Source organism: Magallana gigas, chromosome 8 (genome assembly GCF_963853765.1).
Source record: "Magallana gigas chromosome 8, xbMagGiga1.1, whole genome shotgun sequence".
Classification (NCBI taxonomy): domain Eukaryota; kingdom Metazoa; phylum Mollusca; class Bivalvia; order Ostreida; family Ostreidae; genus Magallana; species Magallana gigas.
Genome location: NC_088860.1, coordinates 48,855,691 through 48,875,096, shown reverse-complemented (window position 1 = coordinate 48,875,096; position 19,406 = coordinate 48,855,691). Strand labels below are relative to the sequence as shown.

At 33.6% G+C, this 19,406-nt stretch overlaps 2 protein-coding genes across 2 annotated transcripts in view; both read right to left on the bottom strand.

Annotated features, from left to right (window-relative positions):
• LOC105340291 (uncharacterized) overlaps window positions 1–19,406 on the bottom strand; it is a 754,579-nt gene that overhangs the window by 515,638 nt on the left and 219,535 nt on the right. The gene's annotated exons all lie outside the window — the stretch shown is intronic.
• The window catches only part of LOC105328615 (uncharacterized), a 111,277-nt gene that overhangs the window by 32,020 nt on the left and 59,851 nt on the right, over window positions 1–19,406 (bottom strand). Inside the window, exon 6 of the mRNA XM_066069394.1 lies at window positions 17,459–17,569. Coding sequence (XP_065925466.1) covers window positions 17,459–17,569 — 111 coding nt within the window. The remainder of the gene's footprint in view (window positions 1–17,458; window positions 17,570–19,406) is intronic.

The following is a 19,406-nucleotide window of genomic DNA, read 5'->3' as shown; positions in this document are numbered from 1 at the left end:
GTCATATTAAACATGTGTCATATCTTGTATTAATGGAAATGAGTAAAAGCTAGAGTTTGTCATAAAGATTACTTGTGACCTGTAAATATAATCTGCCTTGTCTGACTCACTTATTAAAGAAAACGAACCATCCATTATTCTCTAATAGAGAAATACGTGAGTAATGACTTCTTTCTTAGCGGGGATATCATTTGTGAGCTTGCTAACAGTACCTTTTAGATGGTCCAGTGGGAGCAATGCCCCCTTTCTCTCAACCAAAATTTCCCTTAAGTTAACGCTTAGAAAATTGATTTTTGGGTCATTTCCCCCACCGCCACATCCACACTTTTATTATAATTAAATTAATATTAATTATATACATGTACATAAATGATGTACTTTTTAAAGTTATCCCAAACTTGAAGTAAGTTAAACGAAGAACTTGCCTGGTATGAAAATAATACTTTGAAATTGAGTCTCGTTTTCGATTTCTTGAACTTACTATTATCATATTGATAATCCAGTATAATTAAAAACCATTTCCCTTCTCCTTACACTCGCCAGGTTCTGATAGACCTGTATCAATAACAGACTATACCCACTTGACCTCCACATTTGCATACAAATTAATTAACACCTACTTAGCAAAGATATGCCTTTATCTGTTTAATGAGTAGTGCAATACTCAATCTAGAGGTTACATAGAAAACAGGTATGAATTAATTTTTTTTGTCTCCATTTGAAGAGTTCCAATCAATTTTCTAAAGCTCTAATTCGTAAGAAGAAATTGTCATGTAAAGATGACCTTTTATCAATACAGGGTCTGTCAGGCTCTGACAAGTGTCAGGAGAAGGAGGTATTTTAATGAGACTGATGGACAATCCTTTCGCGACACGAAGTTGCGACGGAAGACCTACTCGTTGCTTTGCAACGAGCTCGGCTCTAGTTTTAAATGATACCCCGAAATATCGATACAATTTCAAAATTAACCCCCCCCCCCAATTTTTAAGATAATGAATAAAAATCCCTAATTACGCCAAACATGGGCCTGACGATGACCTTTTCAAACCGATAATGTAGCGTTTAACAACTTTGATTCTTTAATGCATAACAAAATATTTATCGTTTTCAAATTATTCTTAATAGACTTTACGAGTCTTTTGGTCCCTAATTAAAGGGGCCAGGCCCTTTTTCTTGATTTTATTGAAAAGAACTTTTGATTTTCTATCACTTTTGTTATATATTATTTAGACTACCTATCCTGAAAATTTCGTATTCATATCTCTAATAGTTTCTGAGATCAGCTCTGCACAAAATAGGTCGTAAAAAATAGAAAATCCGCCGTTTCTCGGTACCGGAAGTGACGATTTCAAAATTTCAAAAAATGTCTAGAATTATGACCTCTGGCAATCATCTGTGTAAAAATGGTCAAAATCGGCCGAATAGTTTCTGAGAAATCGCGTGCACAAAATTGGTGGAAAAAAACTAGAGCCGAGCTCGTTGCAAAGCAACGAGTAGGTCTTCCGTCGCAACTTCATGTCGCGAAAGGATTGTCCATCAGTCTGATTAAAATACCTCCTTCTCCTGACACTTATCAGAGCCTGACAGACCCTGTATTGATAAAAGGTCATCTTTACATGACAATTTCTTCTTACGAATTAGAGCTTTAGAAAATTGATTGGAACTCTTCAAATGGAGACCCAAAAAGTTTTATTCATACCTGTTTTCTATGTAACCTCTAGATTGAGTATTGCACTACTCATTAAACAGATAAAGGCATATCTTTGCTAAGTAGGTGTTTATTTAATTTGTATGCAAATGTGGAGGTCAAGTGGGTATAGTCTGTTATTGATACAGGTCTATCAGAACCTGGCGAGTGTAAGGAGAAGGGAAATGGTTTTTAATTATACTGGATTATCAATATGATAATAGTAAGTTCAATAAATCGAAAACGAGACTCAATTTCAAAGTATTATTTTCATTCCAGGCAAGTTCTTCGTTTAACTTACTTCAAGTTTAGGATAACTTTAAAAAGTACATCATTTATGTACATGTATATAATTAATTTAATTATAATATAAGTGTGGATGTGGCGGTGGGGGAAATGACCCAAAAATCAATTTTCTAAGCGTTAACTTAAGGGAAATTTTGGTTAAGAGAAAGGGGGCATTGCTCCCACTGGACCATCTAAAAGGTACTGTTAGCAAGCTCACAAATGATATCCCCGCTAAGAAAGAAGTCATTACTCACGTATTTCTCTATTAGAGAATAATGGATGGTTCGTTTTCTTTAAGTAGTGAGTCAGACAAGGCAGGGTATATTTACAGGTCACAAGTAATCTTTATGACAAACTCTAGCTTTTACTCATTTCCATTAATAAAAGATATGACACATGTTTAATATGACTTTGAACTTGCGCAACTGACCGTGGGTCAAGTTCATGACACATCATCGGTCATCAGGAATCTTTACATGAAATAGAAACTCCCAATGTTTCTCCTTAAATGACTTAGGAACAAATCATTACACACTCTCAGGTCATAAGCAATCTTTGTGTGAAGTAAGAAATTCCAAAGTGGACCGGAAACAAATTTTGCACTTTTCCTGCCAGTGACCTTTACTTTGACAAATGACCTTGGGTTTAGGTCATGACGCTTCGTCAGGTAATGAGTATTATTTGTATGAAGTAAGAACACTTCCAATGTTTCTCCATCAGAAAGATATAGACCGGACACGACGTACGGACGGACAAGGTGATTTTTATTTAACCCCCCCCCCCTCAATTTATTTTCGTGGGGTTTAAAAATCTTTTTCGCCCGTTTTGTGCGGCACAAAAAAGACCTATATTTTTCAATTATTTCTATCATATCTCATATAAATATACATGTAAATGTATGATTTGTATGCACATTTGAGTTCTTCTCATCATCGTCGGAAAGGATAAGAAACCCTTGGGGTCCAATAATGTTTTTTCATGGGCATTTGTCAATTTGCATCACTAAATGATTTCCAAGCGGTAATAAGCTATCAAAGCTATTGAGATGTTACATGTAGATATTGAATTTCTATAGATTTAAATTTAAGGTTAGGAAAAAAACACTAAAATAAATAGCTTTATGTACGCGTACACATAAATAAGAAGATGTAGCGAAAGCTATAAAGACTTTATTTCTTCTGTTCTAGACTTTTTCAGAGTTAACAAGCTACAAGTTAACAATCTCCCATTTTGACAAGCTAGATTAAAAATAAAATATTCAGCTGAGTTTTAATCTGCATTACAACCTCATATTACACAGCTTCAATGATTTTTTTTATCAATGTGCATATAACAATAAGTAAAATCCCCAAGAACAAATATCTATCGCAATTAAATGCATACATTTTTGGGAGGCAGAAAAGTCGCTATATTATAGTCTGCAAGTCAAATGAACTACTACAATTATTTCAAAGAAATAAGAAACTGTCGACACTTGCAGTACTCTGATGATTTAATGACGATCGACCGACTTTATTGCTTAATGTAGTCGTATATCATTACTTCTAATCCTGAGAACAAATTTGTTTAATATTTGACTTAAAACTGTTAACTTATAAAACCAGAGACAAAAATAACTTATTAAGATATTTAAGTCTCTGATAATATATATTTTATTCTGTTCATAACTATAGAAGTTTAGCGTGTTCAACAGGTTAATTTTTTAGCCACATTCTCAGATTGCGATATCGCACCTTTAATGTGAGGTTGATTGACATCGAATATTTAAACACTTATTGTTTAACAATTGACCGCTGCATTGAAAGCATCCTTCCAAATGTTACTCAATTATTTATCAATTGCTGATCTGCAGCCCGGGGGCAATATTTTAGGCTATGAGCGCTGACGCGACACGAGATTTTCGGTCGCACGTGGAGCGGATTCATTTGACTTAGCATAGACTGACCGAATAAACACACGGGTGGGAAGGTGACATACATTGAGGAGAAAAATGTACACATGTTAAGTAGTCGCCAAAAATGGGTCTTCGCCACAATCTGAAAAAAAAAATCCCTTGCACTGTGATCATGAAACCGATAAAATCTAAACAAATCTTGTTTAAAAACACATGTGAACATTCTAAAAATAATCACTAAATCCCTCAATTCTATCGTGTCAGCCTCTACCGCCAATCACAACTTCTCGGGCCTTTCTGGCAAGCTCGGAAAAACACTTCGAATGTATTACCTAGGCGTCCATGACGACCCCCCCTTTTTTAAAACTTGATATAATTACAACACATTTTATGATCTGTTGAGATGTGAGCTATACTTCATTAAAGGTATCAATATACACTAAAATATAACACAGAAACGACATACAAAACTTCTTGCCGATACTTATTTTAATGGGAAGCGACTCCATTTTGTATAATATTCTAACATCCGGTGATGTTAATACATTCGAGGTGTTTTTCCAAACTTGCCAGAAAGGCCAGAGAAGTTGCAATTGCCTCTACCGCATGTGTTAATTTGATATTTGATTTTTTTATCCTGCCTTGAACGCTTGGAGACTGTTTCATTTTCTTAATTCGGCTAAATAATGCTTCCAATTTTGAGCGCGCTCTCTCTCTCTCTCTCTCCCTCTCTCTCATTTTATGTGCAACCTTATGAAGACGTCAACTACTTTCTACGATATCTATAAAACCTCTCAGCAGTATTTAGCGGAAATATTCGTGGGTAAATAAAAAAAATCTTAAATTGAAACACAAGTCAATCTTACATGTACCGGTCAAAATCTCGAATAAACAAATAGTTGGAATCGTACAAAATATCAATAAACATGCACGTGTGATAAAGTACATGCAGAAGAACACGAGCTACCGCGGATCACTTGTCCACTCGCGCGGGATCTCCTTGGCTATGTTCTAGGGGTGATCATTTGAAGGTTTAATCTTTGTGGTTTTTCGTTGTTTATCTATAACATTATTAGTACATGTATAGTTTTTAGAACATTTTAGAATTACAAATTCACTATTGATTTATGTCTGATGATGTTTCTGATTTGGAACAATATCGCTTTTATCAATTTTTAGAGGGGCTTCTCAATTCACATTCTAATATTTCATTCAATAAATTGAAGGTGAACAAAAACAACATAAAATTGAAACAGTTCTTGTATATATATCTTGTTATTAGATAACCGCTGACCTCTAGGTAGTGCAGCCGCGACCGATTTCCTCGGCCGCGGATGAGGGATCGGATAACTTACGTAAAGTTAAAACACACATAAAAAGCTCAGAACCCAGGAAGATTTACAATGTTTGCAGTATGATGAATAAACTCTAATTAATATAAGTTTTTTCCCCCTTTAATCCCACAGTTGATCTATCTGTCTGATACTGCTTCAGTTCGAGTTTATGATTAAACAGAACGATTTCTTATTCTATCGTTTAATTCAAATTAAGAAGAGTAAGCTTTAATGTCATTGTGTACGATTCTTGTGTTTGCTGCTAAGTAAAATCACATATGACAGACGCGATTCTTGTGTATTAGATAACCGCTGACCGCTAGGTAGTCCAGCCGCGACCTTGGCGATCCATTTTTATCGGCCGCGGGCGAGATGGGTTATGTAATGACGCACACAACTAAGAATTTAGGTCGATTTGAAATGCTTGCAGTAAAATGACTCAAATCTATTTCATGGAAGTTATTTTTTTTTTAAATCTAGTTTATGTATCTCACTAGATAAGAAAAAGAACGTTTATATTTTCTCGTTTTTGTTTTTCTTAACGGTTGTCCACTATAGGACCTAAACAGAGGTTACTCCAAAAAAAAAAGGCTGTAAGAAAAACATGTACACGTATACTTTTTAGACACTTTTTCAAATGAATCAAAGCATCCCGTATATGCTGGAACACTTTCAGCTGTTAATATATGTACGTTTTTCGCACGAAGACGATTCGCTTACTTGGCAAATTTATTCAGGTACATGTTAACAAGACAAGCTTTTTACACTCATAATACGCATTACCGGTACAAAATAGTTTTGTAACGACATTGATAACACAATAATGAACAACTTTTCTATCGACAGCTATAGCGAAATATTAACCATTTTTGAGTTATAAAGCGAAGACTTTTAAGGGCTCTAGACCCCTAATTTAAGGAGCCAGCCCTTTTTCAATGGTGTCAAGTGAAAGCTCTTGACATTTTGCACATATATTGTTCTATATGTGTTTAGAGAAAATTTTAAACTAAAGAGCTACATAACAAAAACACAACAAAAAATCAGCATTTTTTGAAACACAAATTCAAATTAATTTTTTGAAACTTTAAAGGAGGAAAATTGTAAAAACAAAACTCGGAGGACAACGTTCAAACTCTCTATTTTGAAGATTTGTGACTTTGTAACACAGGCTGTGAGCGGTTTCAGAGCCTTTGCGTGCACAAGAATGCCTATATTTTGGGGAAAAAGGGGAATAACTCGGTACCGGAAGTGTCGATATCAACGATTTTCCACAGATATTGAGAAATAGTAACTACCAATAAGCTCTGCAAATTTGAACTTTATAGGACAACAAACAAGCAAGATATTTGAGTTTTAAAAAACGTCTAGAAGAAAAAAAGAATAAAAAGAATTACCAACAGAATCAGTACAAGGTCTTCCGTTGAAAACGGAAGACCTTAATAATAATAAGAAACAGTACGAAAACAATAAGGTCTTCCGTTGGAAACGGAAGACCTTAATAATAAGAAATCGTATGAAAACTATAAGGTCTTCCGGTGGAAACGGAAGACCTTAACTAGATCTCGCTACAAGTAACGAATAGGTCTTTCGCCCGATTTGTTTTATACGATAGAAGGAAATATCGATACTTTTTGCCAAATCTGAGATCCTAGTGAAACTATTTTTTTTTATCTCGAGAGTGGAAACGGACGAACGAAAGTGATTAATGGAAAAAAAGCTAGTAGTTCTTGTACATTTGCCTAGTATACATCACTGTTTATTATGCTAGATGAACACCTAAGAAAATCTGTTAGACTTGTTAAAAAAGTGGATTGTTTGAACCCTTCTCGTGAGCACTGGAAGTAACGGTTGACAAAATTAAACCAGTTGAACACATCTTCAATCAATTGTCTATCATTCATTAAGGTTTCATGTCTCAACCACTTACAGTGACTAACATCTCGGATATCAAATTTATAAAATGGATAGCTATTTAAGATACTTGATATAACTCATCGGAAGTAGAATTAGATTGCTTATTTAACATTGTACGAGGGTTGTTCGGAAATTATTGACACAAATCGATTATTTTCTTTTTTAAGTGACGAATTTTGGTGACAATTGGCATAGACAATGAAGAAACACCAACAAATAATAAAACAAAGTAATATTAAAGGAATATTTAATATTTTGTTTACGACAGTAGATAAACAAGTCGGTGGTTGGGGTACCCGGCGCAGCCATGAACTCGGAGATTAAACAACTTAAACATCTACTTTATAAGTGTCCGTAGAATTACAGTTAATAATAAAAGAAATCAAATGAAATATGTTCATTTTGCTATTCTTTGCGACTACTTGTTGATTAAGTTTCACTGATGTTCGAGTTGAAATACGGATATGGTACACATATTTACCAAACAATAAAAATCTGACAACGACTTTACATTGAATTTTGACGTCAAGGCGGCGCAACGAAAACCATTAAACTGGTGGAAATCTCAGAAGAAGACCTTTTAAAGCCACGCAATTGCATAAAAAAACTATACGATGACAAGACAAGGTATAGAGCTTCAATTCATCATATTTATTTTCACTGAATGTTTAACTAAAATTAGGCCAAAGGGGATTAATTAACAATTTTTGACACACTAACTGTTGTCAACAGTTCTAAAATATGTAAAAAAAAAAAAAAATGACTGCAGCAGACATTCACAATAATTAGACTTTCGTGTAAAAATAACTCGATTTTTTCTCTAAAAAAACAAGAATGAGAGAAAATATAAATGATGACATCTTGAAATTGTATTTTTTGTCTCTTGACAAGGAAGTGGACAAACGGAAATTTTCAGTGAAAATAAAAGTTTGTATTTCATGAACATAAGACAACTGTACTTTATTGTTTATCAATTTTACCAAAATTGTCAAAGAAATAGTTAAACTTTCAAACAGCTTGATTTGTTTGAACCCTTCCGGTGAGGACCGGAAGTGACTGTCGACAAAATGAAAGTGGTTTAACACTTTTTCTATCAAATGTTTATCATCTTTCTTAGTGTGGTGTATTGATCGCTTGACTTTCTGACATCTTGTAGGTAAAACAGTTAATTACAAAAAGGCTATCTGAGATATTTGAGATATCTCACCGGAAGTAGAATGTTTTTATTTATTTAACATTCGATATATGACATATATAAGGATTAATACTTATACTTTAATACTATATAACATAAAATTAATGCCAAAAAAAATATTTTTAGAGTGCTTCCAGTGACGACCAGAAGTTATGACGAACAAACCAAAATTGTTTGAAGACACCTACAACTATAGATCTTTAATCCTACCGTCTGAATGCCCAAGTCCTAATTATTATTGAGACCTCAGTGTCACAAGCTTTTTGACGTGGGACAGGAAACGGACGACAAGAAAAGAACTTTGAAAAAAAGGAAATAAATTCCTAAGGATAAAGTTTTGTATTATCACTCCTGCAAATTTCAAGAAAATATATCGACCCATCTCTCAGAAATCTTGTAGACAAAAAATGGTGAACAAAATTCGTACCCAATTTTATAAAAAATATATACTAGATACGATCTCGTTACGAGTAACGAGTAGGTCTTCCGTTCAATTTTTAAACGATACGATTAAAATATCAATGAAATTTCTGAATTCCTCTTAACCACTCACCTTTCAGAAAATGTATACGATGGTCAAAATCCTTGAAAATGCTTAACAAAGTATCTTGCTTTTTAACATACAGCACATTAAAGATTGAAGTTTTTAGTCCCGTAAAATCCCTAATTACGTCATCAATGGATTTGCAAATGAGTTTTACAAACTGATATTGTTACGATCAATATCTTTGTTTCTACAATGCAATCTGTGTCGTTTATAAGTTATCTGTAATAGAGTTTACGAGAGGCTTGGCCCCTAATGAAAGGAAACAGCCCCTTTTTCTCGAGTTCATTCGAAAAGTCTCATGAATAATAACATTTTTTGTTCTTACACTAATCTAGAATAGTTGTTCATTTTTTAGATACAAATAATTGAATATTTTAGGGACCAGCAGTCCAGATCCTTAATGGACACAGACATTGGTGTTGTGATTAATGAAATCGATTAGAATCATCAATACAGATATTTTCTCTTCTACAATGCTTAACAAAATATGTCTCCTTCTCTAGATATATTGCGTCAAAGTTTCAGTCATTTAGCCCCTAAAAATCCCTTATTACGTATTTAATGGGCGTGGCATAGATTTTTTCTGATAGATATTGTAACAATCAACATTTTTGCTTCTATAATGTATTACAAAATCTGTATCATTTTTAAGTTATATGTAATAGAGTTTACCAGAGGCTTGGCCCCTAAATAAAGGGGCCAGCCCCTTTTCTTGGGTTTTTTCGAAAGGTCTCAAGGATAATAACATTTTTTGTTCTTACACCTATCTAGAATTGTTATTCATATTTTTTAGAAACAAATGGTTAAATATTTTAGGGGCAAGCCCTCTAGATCCTTAATGGGGACAGACAATATTGTTTTGATTAATGGAATCGATGAGAATCATCAATACAGATATTCTCTCCTCTATATTGCTTAACAAAATATGTCTTCTTCTCTAGATATATTGCGTCAAAGTTTCAGCCCTTTGGCCCCTCAAAATCCTTTTTACGTAATAAATGGGCGTGGCATAGATTTTTTCTGATAGATATTGTAACTATCAACAACTTTGCTTCAATGATACATTACAAAATCTTTTTCGTTTTTAAGTTATTTGTAGAATAGTTTACGAGTGTCTTGGCCCCTAAATAAAGGGGCCAGCCTCTTTTTCTTGATTTTAGTGGAAAGAACGTTTGATTCTCTACCACTTTTGTTATATATGTCTGAAAACGTTTTAAAAATTTGAATCAAAATTCGTACCCAATTTTCGTGCCCAGGCGAGCTCAAAGAAATTGCACTACTGTGTAAAGCATCATAATGCATGGCTTTAAACTATAGACTACCTATCCTACCTATCCTTAATGTTTCATAGTCATATTTCTGATAGTTTCTGAGATCAATTCTGCACAAAATAGGTCGTAAAAATGTACAAAATTGCCGATAAATCGGTACCGGAAGTAACGACAACAAAAATTTCAAAAACATATAAAATTCAGATTACATTTCATCGCTGTGAAGAAATGGTTGAAATCAGTCCAATAGTTTTTGAGAAATCGCGTGCACAAAATTTGTGGAAAAGAAAACAATAAAAATTAGTACCCAATTTTCGGAGTTAGACTAGCTCTAAGAAATGGCACTACTGGCGTTAAACAAAAACAATAGGCACAACTTCAAACTGTAGTCTAGGTATCCTGAAAATTTCATTATTATATCTTTGACAGTCTCTGAGTTTATGCGTGCACAAACTTGGTCGTATAAAAATTACAAAATCACCCGTAAATCCGGACCGGAAGTGACGACAACAAAAATTTCAAACACATATAAAATTCAAACAATGTTCCATTATCTGTGAAAAAAATGGTTGAAATCAGTCAAACAGTTTTCGAAAAATCGCGTGCACAAAATTTGGAAAAAAAATAAAATTAATATACAGTACGAAAACAATAAGGTCTTCCGTTCGAAACGGAAGACCTTAATAAGAAACAGTACGAAAACTATAAGGTCTTCCGTTGGAAACGGAATACCTTCACTAGATCCTTCATGGGGACAGACATTGGTGTTTTGATTAATGGAATCGATTAGACTCATCAATGCAAACATTTTCTCTTCTATAATGCTTAACAAAATATGTCTCCTTTTCTAGATATATTGCGTCAAAGTTTAAGTACTTTGGCCCCTAAAAATCCCTAATTACGTAATAAATGGGCGTGGCAATGATTTTACCTGATAGATATTGTTACGATCAACAACTTTGCTTCTATAATGTATTACAAAATCTTTTTAAAGGTATTTGTAGTATAGTTTACGAGTGTCTTGGCCCCTAATTTTAGGGGCCAGCCCCGTTTTCGTGAATTTGTTGGAAATAACTTTTGATTATCTACTACTTTGTAATATATGTCTTAACAGAATATCAGCTGTTTAAAAAGATACAGATCAAAATGTATGAAAATTTTGACTCGAAATTCATACCTAATTTTCGAGCCTAGGCGAGCTCAAAGAAATGGCGCCACTGGCGCCAAAAAACTATGTTCTGCACATCTTCAAACTATGGTCTACCTTTCCTGAAAATATCATATTTATATCTCTGATAGTCTCTGAGTTTATGTCTGCACAAAGTTGGTCGTAAAAAACTGACAAAATCGGCCGTAAATCGGAACCGGAAGTGACGATTTCAAAATTTCAAAAAACTGTTAGAATTATGACCACTAGCTATCATCTGTGAAAAATGGTCACAAAATTTGTGGAAAAAATGATAATAACTAGATCTCGTTACGAGTAATGAGAAGGTCCTCCGTCCGATTTTGTTTTATGTGATACAATGAAATATCGATACTCTCTGCCAAATCTGAGATCCTGGTGAAACTAGGATTTTTGTTTTAAGACCGGACGAACGGAAGTGAATAATGAAAATAAAAGCTAGTTTTTCTTTATACATTTGCCTCGTGTACATCACTGAAACACCAAAGACAATCAGTGAAACTGGTTAAAAACATGAACTGTATGAACTCTTCTCGTGAGTACCGGAAGTGACGGATAACAAAAGAAACCCGTTTAACAATTCTTCAATCAATTGTCTATCATTCATAAATGTTCGTATCTCAATCACTTACAATGACTAAAATCTCGTGGGTATCACATTTGTAAAAAGGATAGGTACCTAAGATATTTGATATAACTCACCGGAAGTAGAATATGTTTGCTTATTTAACATATATAAGATTTTAAGGATATGTTTGCTTATATAACATACATGTATATTAGATCGTGTAATGATATACCGGTATTCAGTCCATGTGAAAAAAAAAAATAAGTGTTTTCGGTAACGACCGGAAGTGAAAACGATTCAAACAAAATAATGTAAACATAGATACATACTTAGGGCTATCATCCCACAAAGTTTGGTTTTCAAGTCATCACTGTTTTTGAGATTTCGTGGAGTCATTGTTTTTTTTGTCTCTTCACAGGAAACGGACAAACGGAAATGTTCAGCGAAAATAAAAACTTAGTATTTCTTGAACATTAGATACTTGTACTTTATTGTTTATTAATTGAACTAAAATTGTCAAAGAAAAACAGTTTAACTTTCAAACAGCTTGATTTGTTTTAACTCTTCCGGTGAGGACCGGAAGTGACGGTTGACAAAATGAAAGCGATTACACGCATTTTCTATCGAATGTCTTTTATCTATATAAGTTTCGTGTATTGATCACTTGACTTTCTGAGATTTCGTGGGTAAAACATTTATTTAAAAAACGCTTTCTGAGATCTTTGAGAAATCTCACCGGAAGTAGAATTTTTTGTTTTTCATTTAACATCGGAAACATGACATATGTAAGGATTATTACTTATATTTCAATTCTATATGAAACAAATTAAATGCAAAATCTAAAAAAAAAATGAAGTGCTTCCGGTGACAACCGGAAGTTATGACAAACAAAACAAAAAAGTTTAAAGACATCTACTGCTTTAGTTCTATAATCCTACAACGTCCTTATCATTTTTGAGATCTCAATGTCACAAGCTTTTTGTTGCGGGACAGGAAACGGACGACAGGAAATGAACTTTGAAAAAATTAAAAATTGGATACTTGAGATATAATTTATTTCAATCACTCCTAAAATTTCAAGAAAATCTATCGAGCCATATCTGAGAAATCGTGTGTGAAAAGAAAGGGAACAAAATTCGTACCCAATTTTCGAGTCATAGTAAGCTCTTAAGAACGGCGCCAATGGCGTAAAACAAAAACTATAGTCACAACTGCAGACTTTGGTCTACATGTACCTATCCTTAACATTTCATATTCATATCTCTGATAGTTTACGAGATGAAGCGTGCACAAAATGGGTCGAAAAAGTGACAAAATCAGCAATGAATCGGTACCGGAAGTTACGACGGCAAAAATATTAAAAGCAAAATAAATTCATATCACTTCCTATCATCTGTGAAGAAATTGTGTAAATCGGTTGGATAGTTTTCAAGAAATCGCGTGCACAAAATTTGTGGAAAAAAAGTAATAACTTGACACGATCACGTTGCGAGCAACGAGGAGGTCTTCCGTGCGATTTTTGAAGGTTATATGACCTTGACTTTGATATTTGACCCTTTATCTCCTTATCGGGGCAACAAAAAAAAATGATGGTTGAATTTTGTTGGGAACATCATTCTCAGCATATTTTTTCGATATTGATTTTCAAAATAATGCTTTTTAAAATATTTGTTCTGTTTGAAGTATGTTATCAAAGTTTTGTACTTCTGGCCCCTTAAAACTCGTTAATACGGAACAGATGATAAAATAATTATAATATTGTTAAATAAATGTGAGATGAACATTATCGCTTCCTAAACATATAACAAAATAAATTCAGTAAAGTGCTATGGAAAAAAACAAACCTTAAGAGCCCTTTTGGTCCCTAAATTGAAGCGCCAGCCCATTTTTCTTGGCATCATACGAAAGTTCTTTTGATATTAAACATATTTTGTTCAACAAGTGTTTAGAAATTCTTTGCCGTTTTTGAGCTATCAAAAGGGGCCGACCCCTAATCTCCTTATTAGGGCCAGATAACGATTCTTGTATGATTGAATATTGTTTAAAACATCATTTTAAGCATCTTTTATACTATATTGCTTTTCAAAATATTTGTCCTTTTTGAGATATATTCGATCGAAGTTTTGGACTTCTGGCCCCTTGACACCCCTTATTACGTAACGCATAATAAAAAATATAATGTATAGTTTTATTAGTGAAAGATGAACATTTCTGCTTCTTAAACATATTACAAAATATTACTCAGTAAAGTGCTATGGAAGAAAGACTTTAGAGCCCTTTTGGTCCCTAAATTGAAGCGCCAGGCTATTTTTCTTGGCATCATACGAAAGTTCTTTTGATATAAAATATATTTTGTTTAACAAGTGTTTAGAAATTCTTTGCCGTTTTTTTTAGCTATCTGGGATTCGACGTTAAAGGGGCCGACCCCTAATCTCCTTATTGGGGCCAGATAACGATTCTTTTATGATTGAATATTGTTTAAAACATCATTCTAAGCATCTTTTATTCTATATTGCTTTTCAAAATATTTGTCCTTTTTGAGATATATTCGATCGAAGTTTTGGACTTCTGGCCCCTTAAAACCCTTAATTACGTAACGCATAATAAAAATGTTATAATGTATAGTTTTATTAGTGAAAGATGAATATTACTGCTTCTTAAACATATTACAAAATATTTTTCAGTAAAGTGCTATGAAAGAAAGACTTTAGAGCCCTTTTTACTCCTCAACTGAACGGTCAGTCCCTTTTTCTTGGCATCATATGAAAGGTCTTTTGATATTTAACATATTTTGTTCAACAAGTGTTTAGAAATTCTTTGCCATTTAAGAGCTATCTGGGAGAGGACGTTTTAGGGGCCGACCCCTTATCTCCTTATTGGGGCCAAATAACGAAACTTTTATAATTGAATATTGTTTAAAACGTCATTCTAAGCATCTTTTATTCTATATTGCTTTTCAAAATATTTGTCCTTTTTGAGATATATTCGATCGAAGTTTTGGACTTCCGCCCCCTTAAAACCCCTTATTGCGTAACGCATGATACACATTTTATAATGTATAGTTTTATAAGTGAAATATAAACATTTTTGCTTCTTAAATATATTGCAAAACATTTTTCAGTAAAGTGCTATGGAAGAAAGACTTTACAGCCCTTATGGCCCCTAATTTGAGGGGCCAGCCCCTTTTTCTTGATATATAACGAAAGCTCTTGTAAATACAAATTTTATTTTCTCTATGTGTTATATTAAAATATTTTCAGGAAAGGAGATAGAGAACGATAACCATTCAAAATCACGTCGTTTTATTAAACTCGATTTTCGGGTCCAGGCGAGCTTCAACGCCTTCAAAGCCAGACAACCATAAATGCCTTCAAAGCCAGACAACCATAAATGCCTTTTAAACACATCTACAATCTTTTGTCTACAATCCCTGAAAATTTAAATTCAATATCTTTTTCGTTTAGGAGGAGATAGCAGGACAAACTGACCCTCTAAAAATCGCTAAAACGTCAATATTTCCCAAACGGAAATGACATCATTAAAATAAAAAAAATATATATATATAAGGTTTTTATCAATATCTACAAGATCTGAAATTTTTACGAAAATCGGTCAAGTCGTTTTCAAGAAATCGCTTGTACAAAAAAGCGTAAGAAAAAAAATAATTAAAGGGAAAAAGAAACAAAGCAATAACAATAAGGTCTTCCGTTGGAAACGAAAGACCTTAATAAGAAACTGTACGAAAACCATAAGGTCTTCCGTTGGAAACAGAAGATCTTAATAATAATAATTAGAAACAGTACGAAACCATCAGGTCTTCCGTGGGAAACGGAAGACTTTAATAAAACGAAAATCAAAACAAGCTAACATTACACCACCGTCAAATTTAAAATAAAATTGTCAAGGCATTTAAATATTTAATATCAATTTACTTCACAAAATCGGCATCAATGTATCTTCCATTGTTTATAGATTCCCTTTGCATGCGAACAGTTGCACAATATTTGTTATATCGCCCACAAACATGGGTGCTTTAAAGAAAACCTCCTTTAAGACGTATGGAACACCGAACGCGAAGTTATGAAGTAATTGAATCATTCATTTGTATTATCTTATTATCGTAATAACGCAGATTTTAAACAGAATGAATTTGTCAATAATTTTGGCAATCTATATTTTCCTAAGGATTATTTACGCTAAATAACGTTGAATTTGACTCAGTAGTTCTTGAGAAGATCTTTAAAATAGCACCCCTATTTTGTACAGTTTTGAGGTTTCCCCCGCTTTGAATTAAAATCGTTTTTTTATTTCTGCAATTTATATTTGCCATCCCATACGAATACTTTGTGCCAAATTTGGTTGAAATTGGCCAAACGGTTTTAGAGAAGAAATTCAAACTGTAAAAAAATTACAGACGGACAGACAGACATACGGACAGACGGACGACGGACAGAATGTAATCAGAATAGCTCACTTGAGCTTTTAGCTCAGGTGAGCTAAAAACCTTCCGCACGAAAGAGTACGTTTACTTCATTTTACTAACAGAAAACGATAGAATGTGTATAAACATACATATATCATTTTTTTTTAATCTTTAAAATAATGTATGTGTGCATATATTTCTAGTCCCCCAAAACCGTGTCAAAATTACATTAAAACAAACATGTACAATGTAGGTACACTGCAGTAACTATCCAAAGATGTAATCACATATATGTATGTACATACACTATTCCTTAAATTATAGCAGGACGGATTTAATTAGGACGAAATATTAAACAAACAAGAGGCCCATGGGCCACATTGCTTACCTGGATACTAGTTCTTGTATCATTCGTATTCGAGATGTTTTATTATGAAACTCTTTGAAAATATTATAAAACTCATTTATTTCAAGATTTAACTATACATTATACAATACATTTAAGGAAGCCTCATCTTTAGGACATTATAACCTAGGATCTAAGATGTATCAACTGATTAATCTTCTCATCCTCATATTAACGAAATATCAGTTCAAAATAAACTATAAATATTTATAAAAAGCAAAAGATCACTGTGACCTTTATATGAGGATATGAAGATGCTTACATAGTAAAATAACTTAGTGTGTAGCATTGCATTTCTTTTTAAGAATATTCTAAAACAGTTTTCATACATATTTCTGTGAGCTTGGTAATATTTTGGAGAAAAAAAGTTATCAAAAAGGAAATCAAGCATTGCCATTGACTTTTAAACCTATGAATCAGTTATCGTTAACATTAAAAAAGTATTTTGCAATCATATTTCAAAAAGAAATTGTAACGAACTAGTGAGATTCAAGGAAATTGGAAGATTTCAAATTCGAACAGATCTAAAATGTAAATGTAATTAAACTAATCCCGAACAAAATCATAGAAATTTAGAAACTTTAAGCCTTATGTCACGTTCGTTTAGCTGTAAAATGGTTTTCATAATAATGATTTGATGAGAAAATCAATATAATGAACTAAAAATCAGGTGTCTTTTACATCTCGAATTTTGAATCTCAAATCTATAATGAGCCATCTTGGCTTTCGTAGTGCATACTAGTACCTTTATTCCTCTTCATGTGTATTTTATTCAGGTCAGTCGCTGGAAAAAATGATATACCCTCCTCCTCTATATGACTTTCTAAATCGCCTTTTCTCTGGCAGATATGGTATTCTGAATACAAAAGAGAAATGCGTGTTATTTTTCTTTATATAAATACCCCAAACATATTTGATGGCAGTTTTATTGCTAGAACAAAGGATTTAAAAATGCCATTTCTAAAAAAAAAATGCTATATCTAATATTTTCATAGCAAACTACAACGCAGGTTAGATAAGGAAACATTAAACCCTTCTTTAACGTCCTATTTAAACTATAAAATTGAAACAAACAAAAAACTAAAAAAAAACATACATTTAAAATATTGCATAAAGTTAGACAAAAAATTGGGAGATTTCTTTGTTCAGTTTCAAAGCAAGAAATTTGGGTAGCGCATTACAGCAACCCTGTTTCATTATCACATGATAACTATGAACAGCTTACCGATACACCTTAAAAACTACAAGAGGCCAATTGGCGTTAAGAGTCACATGAGTAGCATTTAACCCATACCCAAACTTGTCGAGGAATCTCATATATGCATTTGATTAGGTTTCATTCTGGAGTAGAAAAATTAGAAATGTGTAATGACAACCATCTCCCTACCTGAAACTTTTTTAAAAGAAACCTATAATAAACAAAAAATGTTTGTGAAACACGTATGCCCCCTCCCTTGGAAACATCCACAAAGAAAATCACCGTAAACTGGAAATATTTTGAATTGTTTTAAGCCCAAAGGGCATAACTCTGTCGGAAATTGATCTATCAAACCCAACATCGAACTTGACCTAGATATTATTTAGATAAACCTGTATACCAAATTTCATTTCAATATGGTTATCCTCTGCAAAGAAAATGAGCGGAAACTGAAAATAACTGGAATTGTTCTACGTCAAAGGCCATAACTCTGTCGAAAATTGCTTGATCGTACCCAATATCAAAGTTAACCTAGATATCATTATGATAAACCTGTATACCAAATTTCTTTCCATTATGTTCATCCTTTGCAAAGAAAATTAGAGGAAACTGCAAATAACTAGAATTTTTCGAAGTCAAAGGGCCATAACTCTGTCGAAAATTGCTTGATCATACCCAATAACAAAGTTGACCTAGATATTTCCATAATAAACCTGTAAACTAAATTTCATTCCAATATGTTCATCCTCAGGAAAGAAAATAAGAGGAAACTGCAAATAACTAGAATTTGTCGAAGTCAAAGGGCCACATCTTCGCTAGCCAAGGGTTTTCGGTCCACTTTGCTCCCCATAAACCCTTGGCGGATTTCATTGCGAAAACTCGGTGATGTGGTGGCGCTATCTAGCGAGCAACTTGAGTAGCGCCCCTTGCATATTTACATTTTAATCGAATTAAACAACGGGTTATATACACTGGCGTCGGAAGCAAATTGAAAGTAGGGGGGGGGGGGGGGGGGGCTAGACTAATCCTCAGAAATATTGAGAAAAAAGTAATTCCAAAAATCATGGAAATCCTAATCCGTGCGGGGGGGGGGGGGGGCTAGTATGCTTCTGAATCCAACTATTCAATCTTTCAAGGTAAATTTACATACAATAATCTTTCCTGCGAGAAAAAGTGGGGGGGGGGGCTGAACCCTCTATCATACTATGTTTATAATGGTAAGGTATAAATTTGCAAAAAAAGTGGGGGGGGGGGCTAAGCCCCCCCTAGCCCCCCCCCCCGGTTCCGACGCCTATGATATACACACTACGGCTTTAATACAACTTGAAAACATGTTGACTACCGAATATCGGAACATAATTAACGATGCTATTAAATACGAATTAAGTTATAACCTAGGGAAAGCACAGGATGTTTTATTCATAGTGTTTTGTAAGGACCCTGTACCGGGAGTGAAAAAGTCGCGATTTACATCAAAGCTTTCATGTCATAAAAC